Raw genomic sequence first — 14,342 nt, forward strand, 5'->3', positions numbered from 1 at the left:
CAAAATTTTTGTAGTCAGAAACCTTTAATTTAGGGCCTGAAGAAAGTTGCTGTTTGGCAGTCTGCTGGAGAACACATTGTTCACCCCCATTTCATTTAACTCCCTCTCCTAAAGCATCTGAGCTCCAATTACTTGGAGCACCTGGTTGCTCTTGTCACTCTCCTGTACCAACGCAGAGTGACCCTTTGCTTTCTGCCTGCTCCATGTTGTCACTTCCATGACCACTTTGTCATTCATGCTTTATTACGTTCCCTTTCTCACCTAAACCTCTTGCAGTCACCCTGGTTGGCACAGTCACCCTTTTACAGAGACAGAAGGGCTGGCTCTCAGGCTGGAGCCACTTCCAGGCAGAATCACCTCTCTAGCCACTAACCAGTCTCTTACTCTCTCACCTCTTACATGTCATGAGAACTTTAAAGTCTGAATAATCTCTGGAAAAACAAAACTCAAAATATTTTATGTGTTTCAACTATTTGATTTCAGTTCGAAGGGAAACAACTGTGAATAACCGAGACCAAACTGTTCTGAAGGACTATAGGAACATGTGAAAAAACCATAGGCTGGGGCGCCTGGGTGGCTGAGTTGGTTGAGTGTCCCGTCGGACTCTCGATACCAGCTCAGGTCATGATCCCGGGGTCGTGAGATCAAGCCCAGCATCAGGCTTTGCGCTGAGCATGGAGCCTTTTTAAGATTCTCTTTCTCTAAAAAAACAAAACACCCCATGGACTTACAGTTCCACAGTTATATGCCATTATCATTTTGCAGATAACGATTAGGCGTATGAAATATACAAGTTATCTTTTTGTTATAAAAATCATCTTTTTCTTCCCACTGCTGCCCAATGTTTAATTTCTGCCTGAAAGGCGTGGTTTTTTTAAAAAGTTACTGATGGACTAGGATACCCTTGAAGAGGAGCCCTTGCCACAGGAAAACCCCGATTAGGAACTTTTTAGTCAAAAGAGATCAGCTTTTCCAAACAAACAATAGGTAATAAACTTCTTAAAAGTAAATGGTAGCTATATTCTCAAATGATGCGTGGGTGCAGGTATACTGACTGGTTACTACCCATCTGATGTCTGAAATGAATGAGAAGTGATTTTTACAAGATCATTTTATATATGAAGTTCTTGAAAAGAGGTGATCACTAAGGCAGGTGTGTAAATGCTGGTATGTGCTATCATCCCTATGTATTGTTGCAAGGAACAAAATATTAATAGTACTGACAGAGACCTATGTGAGCTCCCTCTGACTGAAAAACAAAAAACAAAAACAAAACCAAAACCCAAAACACCGACTTTAAGATACCACTTCGTTAAAATGTGCGGCTTAAAACTACCAAACTTGTGCAAAGAGCAGCTGCAGAGTAAAGCAGACAAAGACGATTTTCATAGATACATAAGAAATCAAATTTTATAAATTTGGCAGAAAGTGTATTTCACAATGCAGATGCTGCTAGACTGATAAAGTCTAAGCCTCAGAGTGAGATAAAGAGAGGATTTATAATCCACATTAAAATCATAATCTAACCAGTAGGGGAAGTTTTTTATCTGGAAATGACTTAAAAGAGTTTTAAGCATATAGTTTGAAATTCTCTAATGTGACGGACTTAAATACTAATTTTAACTTAGGCAAGATACCTTATTGAACTGAAATCACCTTCAACCAACCTAAAGTGTATGAATAACTTGGTAATTAAAAATACCAAATACCTTTGTCTTTCAGCTTTGTAGGAGCTAGTAAGGTCGTCAAAAAGCTTGCCATTCATTTCCATTAGGGTTTTCAGCACGTTGTATACCAGTGCTACAATGGTCCTAAAATGAAAGTAAGCAGTGCTGGGTTATAGGAAATACAACATGACTATCATATCTAAATAGTGGCTGATTCACTTAATCCATTTTAGAGACAACAGACAAAGGTGCAAGAGGTTTAGGAATTTGCTCAAGGTCACACAGCCAGTGGTGATAGAGATGGTCTGATTCCAAAATTCACGTCTTTCTTATCATGCTTAAACTCTTAAAGCGTTATGGTTATCTTCATGGCTGCTCTCCAGTCTCAAGCTAACAGTATTAAAAGATGAAGAAAATCACCTACCATAACTTGTAAACAAAACAAAAAACCCACAAAGGAGGATAAGGGTGTTACAGAGGTTGGAATATATGTAGTCTAAACATCTACACCTTAAGCACCCCTGCTTCTCCCTGGGATAGCACCGACCTTCGAGGTCTGTGCATCCTTGGCGGATGTTCGGTCGGTCTCCCCCACTGGGTTTGACCACACACTGGTGCAGAATGTCACACCAGGTCGTCCTACCTTCAGGGGGGTTTGCAATTTTAAACTGAAGTTAACAACATACATGTATTTACAGCTCTGTGAAACTATATGTATATCAAGTGCACAATGGAATGAAACTGAGGTTAACCTTAGAATAAGTTCCAAATCTGTATAGGTTTCATGTATGAGTTAGGAGATTCAAAGACAAAAAGCACAAATATCAGAATACCGCGATCAACATAAAAGACACTTACGGATTCCAGTGTTCTTTGGAGATTTTGTATAAACTGCCAAACATAATTGGCAGAATTTTATCAATATTCTCCTCAATCAAACTAAGAATATATTCATTATTCCAGAAGTACAATGCCCTTTCTGCAACCTAAAAAAACATTTAGAAATGTCAAAACTAAAAGATAAAGGAAAGGCTAGTATAAAAAAATGGCTTCGCTGAAAACATCATACCTGAAAATGAGAACTGGAGACACACTTGGATATTTGCTTAAAAAGGGGCTCTTCAATTTTTTTGAACTGTGTGGGTTCAATGACATCTAAGATTTCTTCAATTTCTCCTAAAAACATCACCTAGGTTAAAAAAATTTTTCTTTTAATAAATATGACAAATTTTATGAACATACAAAACTACAAATGAGAAGGCTAATCTACAAATTACACAGGGGACAAAAAAGGTCTTGATAGTATATGCAATTTACTATAATGCTCAGCTATCCCACCAAGTCTCTTCAATCCCCAGAAAACCAGCTCCTGCTAGGTAGCAGTAACAATACGGCCAAGCCCAAAGCTGCGTGGTTTATATACTGAAGCCCTAAGATTAAGAAGTTTTAGTGAGATTGTACTATTTTTGTTTAACAAAACCTACTTCTTTCTGACTGCATGTTTTTGGCCAAAATTTCAGCAGTCCTCTGATCACCTGCAAAAAAGAAGTTTAGCACAAATTAAGCCATGAAGTTGGTCAATCCCAGGAAATTTTTAGTAATTGTGATTACATAACATTCATTCTGAAGTAGATCAATATTTAAGTGTATCCCCCGACTTTCTGCTCAGCTTTACACTTCTATTAATAAGTATTTGCTGAGTGTGTCTGTACCAGATACTGTTCTAGATGCTAGGAAGACAGTGATGAACAAGACAGGTGACCCGGATTTTCAAAAAGCAGGGAGACCAATGGAAGTTATTCATGAAACATGTAAGTAATTTTAATAGTTAAGTGCTACTTACTAGGAAGAAAATAAAGGAAAGTATGATAATGACTTGGTGGCATGAGTGAGGAAAGTTATTTTAGGGAGAAAATAAGGAACAAAGAATTTCTATTACTTAAAACCATTTGAAGCACCAAGAAAGCCAGGAAGCTTCCCAATTTATTTGATAGCTAGCACCATCTTGATCACCAAGATACATGGAAGGGATCGTGGATTTAAGTGAACATAATTGCAAAGATTTGTACTAAACTGAACATTAACAGGACAATATTTGCCCCATTATGCCTTATTCCAGAAATTCCAGGATAGTTCAACTCATTAACAGTTCTAAGTTAAAAGGGAAAAAAACTGTATGATCATCTCAAGATTTTGAACAGTTGTTCAAAATGTCTGACTGCCTATATATTCTGGTAAGAATTTAGTTTAGTAAGCTAGAATGAAGAGAATTTATTAGAAACCATCAGCAATCATCTTATATAGTGATTTCTTGGAGACAGGCGGTAAAACCATCAGGGCCTGGTACTCTCGTGGAAATGTATCTGATAGCCTTTTAGGTTATTTTATAGTTATAATCCAGTTACAGTTATATTCAGTAGCCTGGTCCTGTAATAAACACTTACTCAAATTAGGAAGAACACTGTTCAGGAGACAGTCCAATAAGATAAAAAGGATCCAATGAATATTCTTGGACAGGAATACCAAAATTATACTTATTCGTCTAAGTATATAATTATATACTCCCTAATTTAAAAAACAAAAATTACTGGGGCGCCTGAGTGGCTCAGTTAGTTAAGCATCTGACTTCAGCTCAGGTCATGATCTTGCAGTTCTGTGAGTTCGAGCCCCACGTCAGGCTCTGTGCTAACAGCTCAGAGCCTGGAGTCTGCTTTGGATTCTGTGTCCCCCTCTTTCTCTGCCCCTCCCCTGCCAACACGTGCATGCTCTCTCAGAAATACATAAACATTAAAAAAATTAAAAACCAACAAAATTTCTAAAATGAATAGCCAAATTCAATGTGGCCAGATAAATATATAAAAATCAATACCTTTGTAAAACAAAGTATCAGTAATAAAAAAAGGTGCATTTCCTAATAAAAACTAATGTACATAAAGAAAAAAATTTGCAAGAAATGTTTACTGATCGTGAGAGACTACAAATAGATGAGATGATTCAATATCATACATTTTTCCTATATTTAATGTAATTTCAATCAAATACCAACTGAATTACTTTCTGAAACTAGAAACATTTATTCTATAATCTGTAAGTGTAAGCAAATAACCAAGAACTTTTCTGGGTGGGAGGGGGAGAATTAACGGAATGGAACCCATATTACTGATATTAGCAACTAAAATGAGATGATATCAGCACAGAGACGGACAAAAAGATATGAAATAGGGACGTGTAGCTAGCTCAGTCAGTAGAACATGCAACTCTTGATCTCGGGAGTCATGAGTTCAAGCTCCATGTTGGGTGTAGGGTGTAGAGTTTATTTAAAGAAGCAGGCAGGGATAGGAAACAAGACTATCTACAGTCATGTACATATATGTATATATGTATGACAAAGGTGGCATTTCAGTTCCATGGAAAATAGATGAATTAGCCAATTAAGTGGTGGTACTTGGACTGCTGTCTCCCCGTTTAGAAAGAAAAAATGTAGCTGTGTTGGTAGCCAGACTCCTAAAATGATCTTCCATGATCCTTACTTCCTAAATTCACATACTTGGATAATCCCATCCCCTCAAATTGGGCTGGCCTGGTGACTTGCTTCTAACCAACAGAATGTGGCGAAAGGGACAGAATATCTCCTCCATGAGTAGGTTATAGAAGATTGTGACTTCCATCTTACTAGGAGATTGTCTACAGCCTTCTCATCTTGCAAGCTTTGATCAAGCAAGCTGCTCTCTGTTGGAGCAGTTCCTAGTCAGGAACTGACTAGGCACTGAGGGTAGTCTCTAGCCAAGAGCCAGCTAGGAACTTGAGGCCCTCAGTCCAACAGCACTTGAGGAACTGAATTCTGCCAACAACCACATGAACTCAGAAGCAGATCCTTCCTCATGTGATCCTTTCTGTGAGAGCCCAGCCAGGGCCAATACCTCGACTGCAGCCTAGTTGGAGACCCTGAAGCAGAAGACCCAGGTAAGTAATGCCTGGATTCTTGTCTCACAGAAACTATGAGCTAATAAATGATTGTTTTAAGCCACTAAATTTTGTGATAACTTGTTACATAGCAACAGAAAACTAATAAAAAGCAACAAAAAAGAAGACCAGTTCTTCACCCTCGTCACACACAAATTTCAATTTCAAATGGTGTAGCAGGTTAAATGATGGCCCTTCAAAAAATCTGTGTCCTAATGTCTAGAATCTATGAATGTGACTTATTTGGATAATGGGTCTTTACAACTAAAATTAGTTAAGGTCTCAAGATTAGATCATCATCTGCACGGGCCCTAAATCCAGCGATGTGTCCTTGTAAAAGACCCAGAGGACAGACAGAAGAGGCAGCAGTGTGAGTGTGGAGCAATGCCACAAGCCAAGGAGCGCCTGGAGACACGGGAAGCTGGAAGAGGCAGGAATGGAATCTCCCCTAGAGCAACTGGAGGGAGTGTACCCCTGCTGACAACTTCAGTTTGGACTTCTGACCTTCAGAACTCTGGGAGAATAACTTTGTTATTTTAAGCTACCAAGTTTGTAGTAATTCACAGCAGCCCTAGGAAACTATTACTGATGGAATAAACATTTTATAGGTAAAGACGAAATCCATAAAATAACTAGAATAGGATACTGGAGAATATTTTTATAATCTTAAAGGGTAGAAGGATTTTTCTTAGTACGACATCAAGGCCAGAAACCATAATGATGAATAGATTCCACTACATAACATTTTTCTTCAGTTCTTTAAGGAAAGATTGAAAACTATATTCAGGGACCACTGGGTGGCTCAGTCGGTTAAGTGTCTGACTCTTGATTTCGGCTCATGTCACGATCTCGTGGTTCATGGGTTCGAGCCCCATGTCGGGCTCCATGCTGACAGCTCGCGGCGCCTGCTTGGGGTGTGTCTCTCCCTCTCTCTGCCCCTCTACCGCTTGCACTCTCTTTCGTTCTCTCAAAATAAACTTTAAACACAAAACTATATTCAAATTTAAAAACTCCAAATGGATAAAAATTATTTGCAAAAAATATCAGGAAAATGATTAAAAGTAGGCAAAGAACACAGAAATGTAAATGATCAATAACCACATAAAAGGATGGCTTAATCCTTGTAGTAATAAAAACCTATTAAAGTAAGATTTCTTACCTCTTTGACTAGCAAATATTTTAAAGCTTAACATTCAGCATTGGCCATGGTGAAGGAAAATGCATCTTCACACTCTGGACTGTATTAAATTGTTCAGACTTTTTGGAAGGCAGCTTGGAATATGTTAAAATTTCCAAGTAAGTACTCTTTGACTCAGCAACATGGTTTTAATTTTAATGATTTTTAAACATTTATATACATGGGGTGCCTGGTTGACTCAGTACGGCATGAATGCGGTTCTCGATCTTGGGGTCATGAGTTCAAGCCCCACATTGGGTGTAGAGATTGCTTTAAAAAAAAAAATTTTACTTAAAAAAAATTTATATAGTAAAATTCGTGTGTGTGTGTGTGTGTAGGTGTGTGTAGGTGTGTACTGTTTGTTTTCAGGATTTTTATACACACATAGATTTTCTTTTGTTACCAACACCACAGACAAGACACAGAACAATTCTAACACCCTAAACATCCCCTCACCCAGCAACATGTTTCAACTACTCATGTGTCCATAAATTCAAGACTGATTAAATATGTTATGATAATCCATATAGTGGAATTCAGTGCTACCAGTGAAAGCAATAAAACAGATTAATATGGAAAGATAGCCACATTATACTGAGAAGTAAAAACACCTGATCAACACTGTCCTACAACAACCTACACACACACACACACACACACATATATATATATAGAAAAAATTTCTAGAAAATATATTCATCAACTTAAATGGTTCTCTTTTAGGTGACAAGATTTTAAGGAACTTCCTCCACATTGAGCTTTACGATTTTGTATTGTGTGAACCAAATTAACACACATTACTTTCACAAAGAGAAGTAACATTAAAGTCATTTCCATTTTAGAAAATAAAATAATTTCAATTGAAGATCTGGGTACCTAAATAATGTAATAAACTAGCCAAAGTTCTGACTTACTTATAATTTGCAAGAAGCTTAGATATGAATACCAGGTTTCTAGAGAATAAATATGAAGGCTCAAACCCAAGTAACATGGCCATAATTTTGGTGCTGGAATGGACTATGGGAGAAATGGAAAGATCTATATACCTGTACAGATCATTATGAACTGAAAAATATTTTCCTTTGTCAACCTGGACATTTACCTTTCTACCTCTTCATCCTGTTCCTATTTCCATTAACTCAGCTCCTCTAAGAAAGATCTCTGGCCATCATCCTCCCTAATCTACTCTTTAAGAAGAAATAACCTTTCTTCTCTATCCATCCCATATTAATTTGTTTAAATTATATCTGTCTACAATTCAACTACGAACCATGACTTACTATGGTATGGATTTTGTCTGAAGTCTGATGAGAGGTACCATGGATTTATATTATGTTTTAATCTACTTTAGAGGTTTATGTGGTTTCATGTAATACCAGGCTCCTAATTCTCCTGATTAGTCTTGAAAAAACTATTTTTTAGCTGTTTCCAGAAAGATTTGCAAGTGTAAAAGTTCAAAAACTCAAAGTATTAGGAGTGGAAAAATATCTTTTGTTCATTTACACAAAGTTCAATCAGAGGAAGACTACTAAGTTTATAATCTTTTCAAGCATCCCTAGGGATAGCCTCAGTAACTTCATAATAAAGAAAATCTCACTTAAATCCTTTAAATGCTTTGCTTTTCTTCAGGAACTCTTAGATATTTAGATTAAGGATACCTAGAAAACATTCTGTCAAAATACTCATCAATGTAAAAAGGTTGTTTTCTCTGCTTTCATACGTTTCTATTTCTCCTTACCTTTTGTTTTTCTTAAATGTTCAATTTTCATAGTAACATTTTTATTCTCTCCTGAATCTTATCGCTGTGGGCAAACAGTCAACAGAATTCAGACTGAATTGCTATGCTGATTCATAAACAACCTTTACTCCAAGAATACATCTGTATCACCAAAGGCAAGGACATGTTTTCAATCCCTATCATGTAGTTTATTATTAAAGAGAGAAAATCCTAGTTCTAAAAACAAAACAAAACTCCAGGGAATAGTTTTGGGACCCTCACAGTATGTTTTAATTTTAAAAGGTGAATGAAGATTAGAAATGTTGTCAGTAAAGACAATATGTATGTAAAATTTCACATGCAGTCACTAGATCCTGTCATCACACATCTCTGCTATATTTTAGTATTAATCTATATTTAAGCTATTCAAGAGACATCCTATAACTCATAAGAACTTCCCCTCCCAACCCTGTTCTTTGAATGCAGATTAACCTAACATTCCTTCTAAATGACTTGAAAATATATTACTACTGTTTGATAGCTCTACACAGGTATATAAAGAAAAAGCCACAATGAAATGCTACAATGTAGATTAAAGACATAAAAATAAATAGGACACTTACTGGTTCTGTTAGTGTGGTATCTTTCTCCAGGAACTGTACGACACAGTAGGCTAGCTAAAATGCAAGGGACAGTTTATAAATATTACTGAAAGAAATAACAGTGATGCAGGATTTTTATATTTAGTTAACACAAATGATTACCTCATTTTAACAAATTTTACTCTAACCCAATATATAACCACGAATATATTCACAACTGTGTCACTTGTTAAGCCTGAAAAGTAACTTACAGGTCAAAAAATGTTCTTTTTTCAGTAGTAACTTCTCAATGTAAGGACTACAGCTAACATTTTAGTTTCTCAGCAAGTTTCTGCATGTATACCTATGCTGATAGGATATTATTTACATACTCCTAGAGACTAAAATCATTGTCCAACTACACTATCAGGGCTAGATGGAACATTCTGCAGATATGTGGGACTCATTCAAAGTCAGGGCCTAGGCGCTGGTAGTATAGTGGTGAGCATAGCTGCCTTCCAAAGTCAGGGCCTAGACTAGGAAACAAGAAAACTGGATATTATCTCTCCTATATCTACATTAAAAGTGCATTGAGCTTATTTAATAAAGCTAAATATTGTAATACGTTTAAATTATAACAAAAGTTTGCTTTAATTTACAAAGCAAATTGCTTAATTATACCTAAAACTGCTGCCTTAATATTTCTCAGTTTCTCTGCCTTTATATCAGCCTTTGAAACAATGTTCATTTCATTTGAAAGTTGTCTGAAACTTACCTGAGCATGAAACAAAGCTAATCCTTTTGCAGTATGCATAGGAATAAGAACCTTCATTAGAAATTGTTTATGTTCTGCTTTCAGTGGCAATGCAAAGCCATTGATAATACTGGAGGGAAAAAAAGGCAGGGGGAAGGGTTAAGTAGTTACTACTTTATTTCCAAAAGTTATTTCCATGAGTAAGTACCTAAGGAACACTGCTCTGCTTCAGTCCTGGTGTTGAATGACTTAGTCATCTTCAAACTACTTTATGAATTCTGTTCTTCTAAGTCATTCAATGATGCCAAAAAGAAAACTGGGACTGCCAATTAAAGTCCCAGGAAGTAATTTCTATCTTCATTTTCTAGAAAGCCTATCACTTTATGCATCATTGCCTTTATTTTCCTACCTACAGCCACAGGAGAGTTAGTATCACAATGTTAGAACTTTCAAAATTTTCTGAAGCAGAAGTATTTTCTGAAATACATTCTGAAGTTTCTCTTACTTTGCTAAAAGATCTGAAATTAAGAAGTAGTTTTCTCCATAATCACTCTCTAACTATAAATAGAGGGGGCCTAATCTTCTCAAGTTAATATTGCTATGTGATGAATACAGAAAGCAAAATGTTCACATAAACTAAAAGGCTATAGATTCTTCTAAAAAGAACAGACGGATTAGGAAGGGCCTATCAATATCTCAGCAAGAATTCTTATAACTTCATCAAAGATTCACTATAGTTTATTTCATTTCTTCCCAATCAGATCCTATAATTTCTGAGGCAGTCTGGCAAGATCAGGCATAAAACATGCCACAGCTTCAAAAGCAGGAAGAAGCCTATTCTAAAACAGATGTCTTGCATGGCAAGTACTTTAATATGCTGACCGCTTAAAAAGCTATAAAAAGAATTCAGTTGAGAAGCTATGTCTTGTGCTCTATATTTAAACTCTAAAATATAAAATAATTTCTCCAACCCCAGTAAGATTCTAATACATAAAACGTTCAAAGTTATTTAACTCTTAAAAAACAATGACCTACCTTCCTAATATTTCAAGGAGTTCAGCAACACCATTGAAATGTTCTGTTTCATATATAAACCTGAATTTAAAATAAAGACAGGTGTAATGAAAACTCAAACATTAGAAAACTAAATTAAGAGGCAGGAAAGTAGAGAAATCAATCCTAAGGGCAACTATAAGAAACCTACAAGTGTGCTTCAGGAATTCTTTGTAAGCTATCTTGCCCCAAACTAGTTACCTCTAAGCAATCTTATAAAATAAGGCCTGGGGCGCCTGGGTGGCTCAGTCGGTTACGCGTCCGACTTCGGCTCGGGTCATGATCTCGCGGTCCGTGAGTTCGAGCCCCGCGTCAGGCTCTGTGCTGACTGCTAAGAGCCTGGAGCCTGTTTCAGATTCTGTGTCTCCCTCTCTCTCTCTGCCCCTCCCCTGTTCATGCTCTGTCTCTCTCTGTCTCAAAAATAAACAAACATTAAAAAAATTTTTTTTTTTTTAAATAAAATAAGGCCTAATTCCTATTAAGTCACATACACTTTTGCTATAATCTAGCTGCAGAGATAACAGAATATTATTTCACCTGGAAGATTTTATTTTACTTAAAAATGTATACAAAAGATGGGTTTTCTCAAAGAAATACTTTCAAAATAGGAAACCTCCACCCACAGGAAAATCTACGAGGTAAGGACCCATATGGAATCAAGCCACTTTTATTCATAGTTTCTCTAAACCTAAACTACACAGGCTGTCTAACTTTCCAAGATTAGGCTTGCTGTTAAAGCAGAAGTCATGAACTCAAATGACTACAGGACAGGGAAGTATCATGACTAGAGTAGACTTAGGAGGACAGAGACCTCAGGAGATGCGGTCTCTCAAGGAGGCAGCCATTACTGATCTCGAACTGTTACATCATACAAATGCTAGCCTAATTCTGCCACATTTCCAAATAAACCAAGCCTGAAATGTGGCTACATTAAAGCAAAATCTCCTAATTAGAAGCAATTACTTAGCAGATTATCACTTATAGTCAAAATATATACTCCATATAAATTTAATTAGTTTTGTCAGAAAATCAAAACTACTTTCAAGAGCTATTGATTTAAATATTTATACACAATTTTTTAAACAAAAGGCTCAAAGAAGTAGGTAACTAGACATAAATTCTCCTCAATAAACCTTAAACATGAACATTGGTATTACCTATTCTAAACAGTCTTCATAACTATTGTCCACTTAGATGAGAAGTAAAGTTGCAAGTTTCGAAAAAGTTACATGCAATCACGACACCCACAAAACAGGCTTAAAATGACTCAAATACTTATCAACAGTTCAGATATAAAAATTAAAGGAACTGGAATAAAAAGAAAACATGGAAGGGGAAAAGTGTTATACATGAATATATGACCAGTTTACCTGAGGAAAATGTTGTTAATTTGTTTTCTGATGAATGCTCTTAATCCAAGAAATTTCCCATAAATTCGGTGCAGAACAGTCTTCAGGAAGTCACGTTCTCTGGGATCTTCACTATCAAAAAGCTCCAGGAGCTTTAAAAAAAATCTGAGAAATTACTTTTTAAAAATAATTGAGCTAAAATTTCACTTTATTCTAATTTGATTTCAAGATAACCCATGAAATTTTTTTTAAAAATTTCAATGATTCTGCCTTATCAGGTTGATTTTATTCTTGCTAAATAATGAAGCTAAAGAAAAGTTTAAGGAGTATTTCTTTTCACTTCATTTCAAAAAACAACACATAAAAATATAAATACTTTGAAAAGTGTACAGTTTTGTTTTGTATTTTTTTTGCTTTGCCACTCATTTAAAAATTCTGTCCTCTTCTTGACTACTAACCATGGCTCATAATTTTACAGTTTTGAAACCTGAGAGATTTTTAATGCTTTTTGATAGTAATTCAAAACTACATACAAAAATCTTAAGCTTGCAAACTGCAAGTCGTTAAATAAATGAAGTTTGAAAATACACATGTGCAAATGAGTATTTCCTGTTTACTAGAAAGATTTATACAGACTAAAATTGTTTTGTGATTTTACACTAAAAATCAAGTCACCATGCCAACAGCTCAGAAATTAATATTTAGTAGGAGAAAGTACTGGCAGATACATGCTAATAGAGTAAAAGTCATTCAGGAAATAATGAAATAGAGATGAGACTACAGATTTTTATTTAAAGTCACTTTAGCAACTGGCTGCAAAAGTTTAAACCAGTTCAAACTGGCTAATTCACCATTTTCTTCCTATACCTCTACACAACTCTTCAGCAAAGGCAGAATAAAGAGATCTTTGAAAAATTTAAAGTCAAAGCTCAAATTCCCATTTTTAAAATGGCAAAGAAACTGAATTTCTGCTGTCAAAAAATGGTATTACTGTATTTTAAATAAAACATTGGATTTTCTTAGGAAAAATTTTAAAGTAATTTCTCTATGTAGAATATAATTACCTATATGAAGTCATCAAGGAATTTTACATTCTGTACTTTGATATTGATAATTACAGTCAAGATGGCAAGCTCTGGACTCCTCAAAGTTCTTTTCCCATTCTGTCTTGAATTATATGTGATTATTTACATATGCATCTCTTCTATTAGAGTGAATGCCTTTTGAGGGTTGTGATGACTTTAGTCATATTTACATACCCTTAAACAAATGTCTTGTTTATAGTTTGCATTCTTTGTTCACTAGGTTATTAAAGTCCTGAATGAGGCTCCAAACAAAAATATCCAGAGTAAAAGAATTTGTGTTAATATACCTAATAAATTCAGTTCAAATTATTCTAATTAAAAATGGCTGACCTACTCACTTGAGACACTCATATTCAAGTTTCTGATGTTGGGTTTACTTAGAAGATAAGCTTGCAAATTAATAAAAGGGGCCCTTACTTGTTAAGGTTGACATGTTTAATTCAAGAATAAATGAATTTAGTACGAGTTGATCCTCAGGAGAAAAATATAAACTAGAGAATACCTGTTCGCCAACTGTTAAATCTACTTAAAAAAAACCTATTTTGAAATACTGTAATCTAAATAATCTATTTATAAATATAAATATAAATTCATATAATAAAACATACATAAAACTAGTCATCAGGAAATTGTTTCTTATTCTGGCTGTGATGCTTATCTCTAACTTTGCTTTTAAGGGTAATTCATAACCTCTGAGCTTTTTCGTCACTGATAAAATGAAGAAGGCTGAAACTAATCTTGTGTTTTCTAAGTGTAGGGAACATTATGGTCAGAGAGAGTCTAGTTTGAATCCTGATTGTGCCATCTACTAGCTGTGTAAAATTAGACACACATGCTTTATATAAAAGCATATAAGGACAATGCCAGGCACATAAAAAGCACTCGGTAATTCTTAGCTTCTTTCTTTCTTCTGAAATCCTATGATTTGAACATAACTTGGAATTATCCAAGTATTTTTTTTCTCTTGAAATATGAATGTCCAAATTTATACTTAAT

General features: G+C 35.4%; 1 protein-coding gene across 2 annotated transcripts in view; it reads right to left on the bottom strand.

Moving 5' to 3' along the window:
• PPP2R5A (protein phosphatase 2 regulatory subunit B'alpha) overlaps positions 1-14,342 on the bottom strand; it is a 64,617-nt gene that overhangs the window by 1,164 nt on the left and 49,111 nt on the right. For both annotated transcript variants that reach the window (XM_060643874.3, XM_060643875.3), the window contains exons 5-12: positions 12,283-12,413; positions 10,895-10,954; positions 9,881-9,989; positions 9,148-9,201; positions 3,152-3,202; positions 2,737-2,856; positions 2,526-2,653; positions 1,710-1,811 (exon numbers count right to left, since the gene is read on the bottom strand). In XM_060643874.3, coding sequence (XP_060499857.1) covers positions 1,710-1,811; positions 2,526-2,653; positions 2,737-2,856; positions 3,152-3,202; positions 9,148-9,201; positions 9,881-9,989; positions 10,895-10,954; positions 12,283-12,413 — 755 coding nt within the window. The remainder of the gene's footprint in view (positions 1-1,709; positions 1,812-2,525; positions 2,654-2,736; positions 2,857-3,151; positions 3,203-9,147; positions 9,202-9,880; positions 9,990-10,894; positions 10,955-12,282; positions 12,414-14,342) is intronic.

The sequence above is a fragment of the Panthera onca genome, chromosome F1 (assembly GCF_046562875.1).
Source record: "Panthera onca isolate mPanOnc1 chromosome F1, mPanOnc1 haplotype 2, whole genome shotgun sequence".
NCBI classification, from domain to species: domain Eukaryota; kingdom Metazoa; phylum Chordata; class Mammalia; order Carnivora; family Felidae; genus Panthera; species Panthera onca.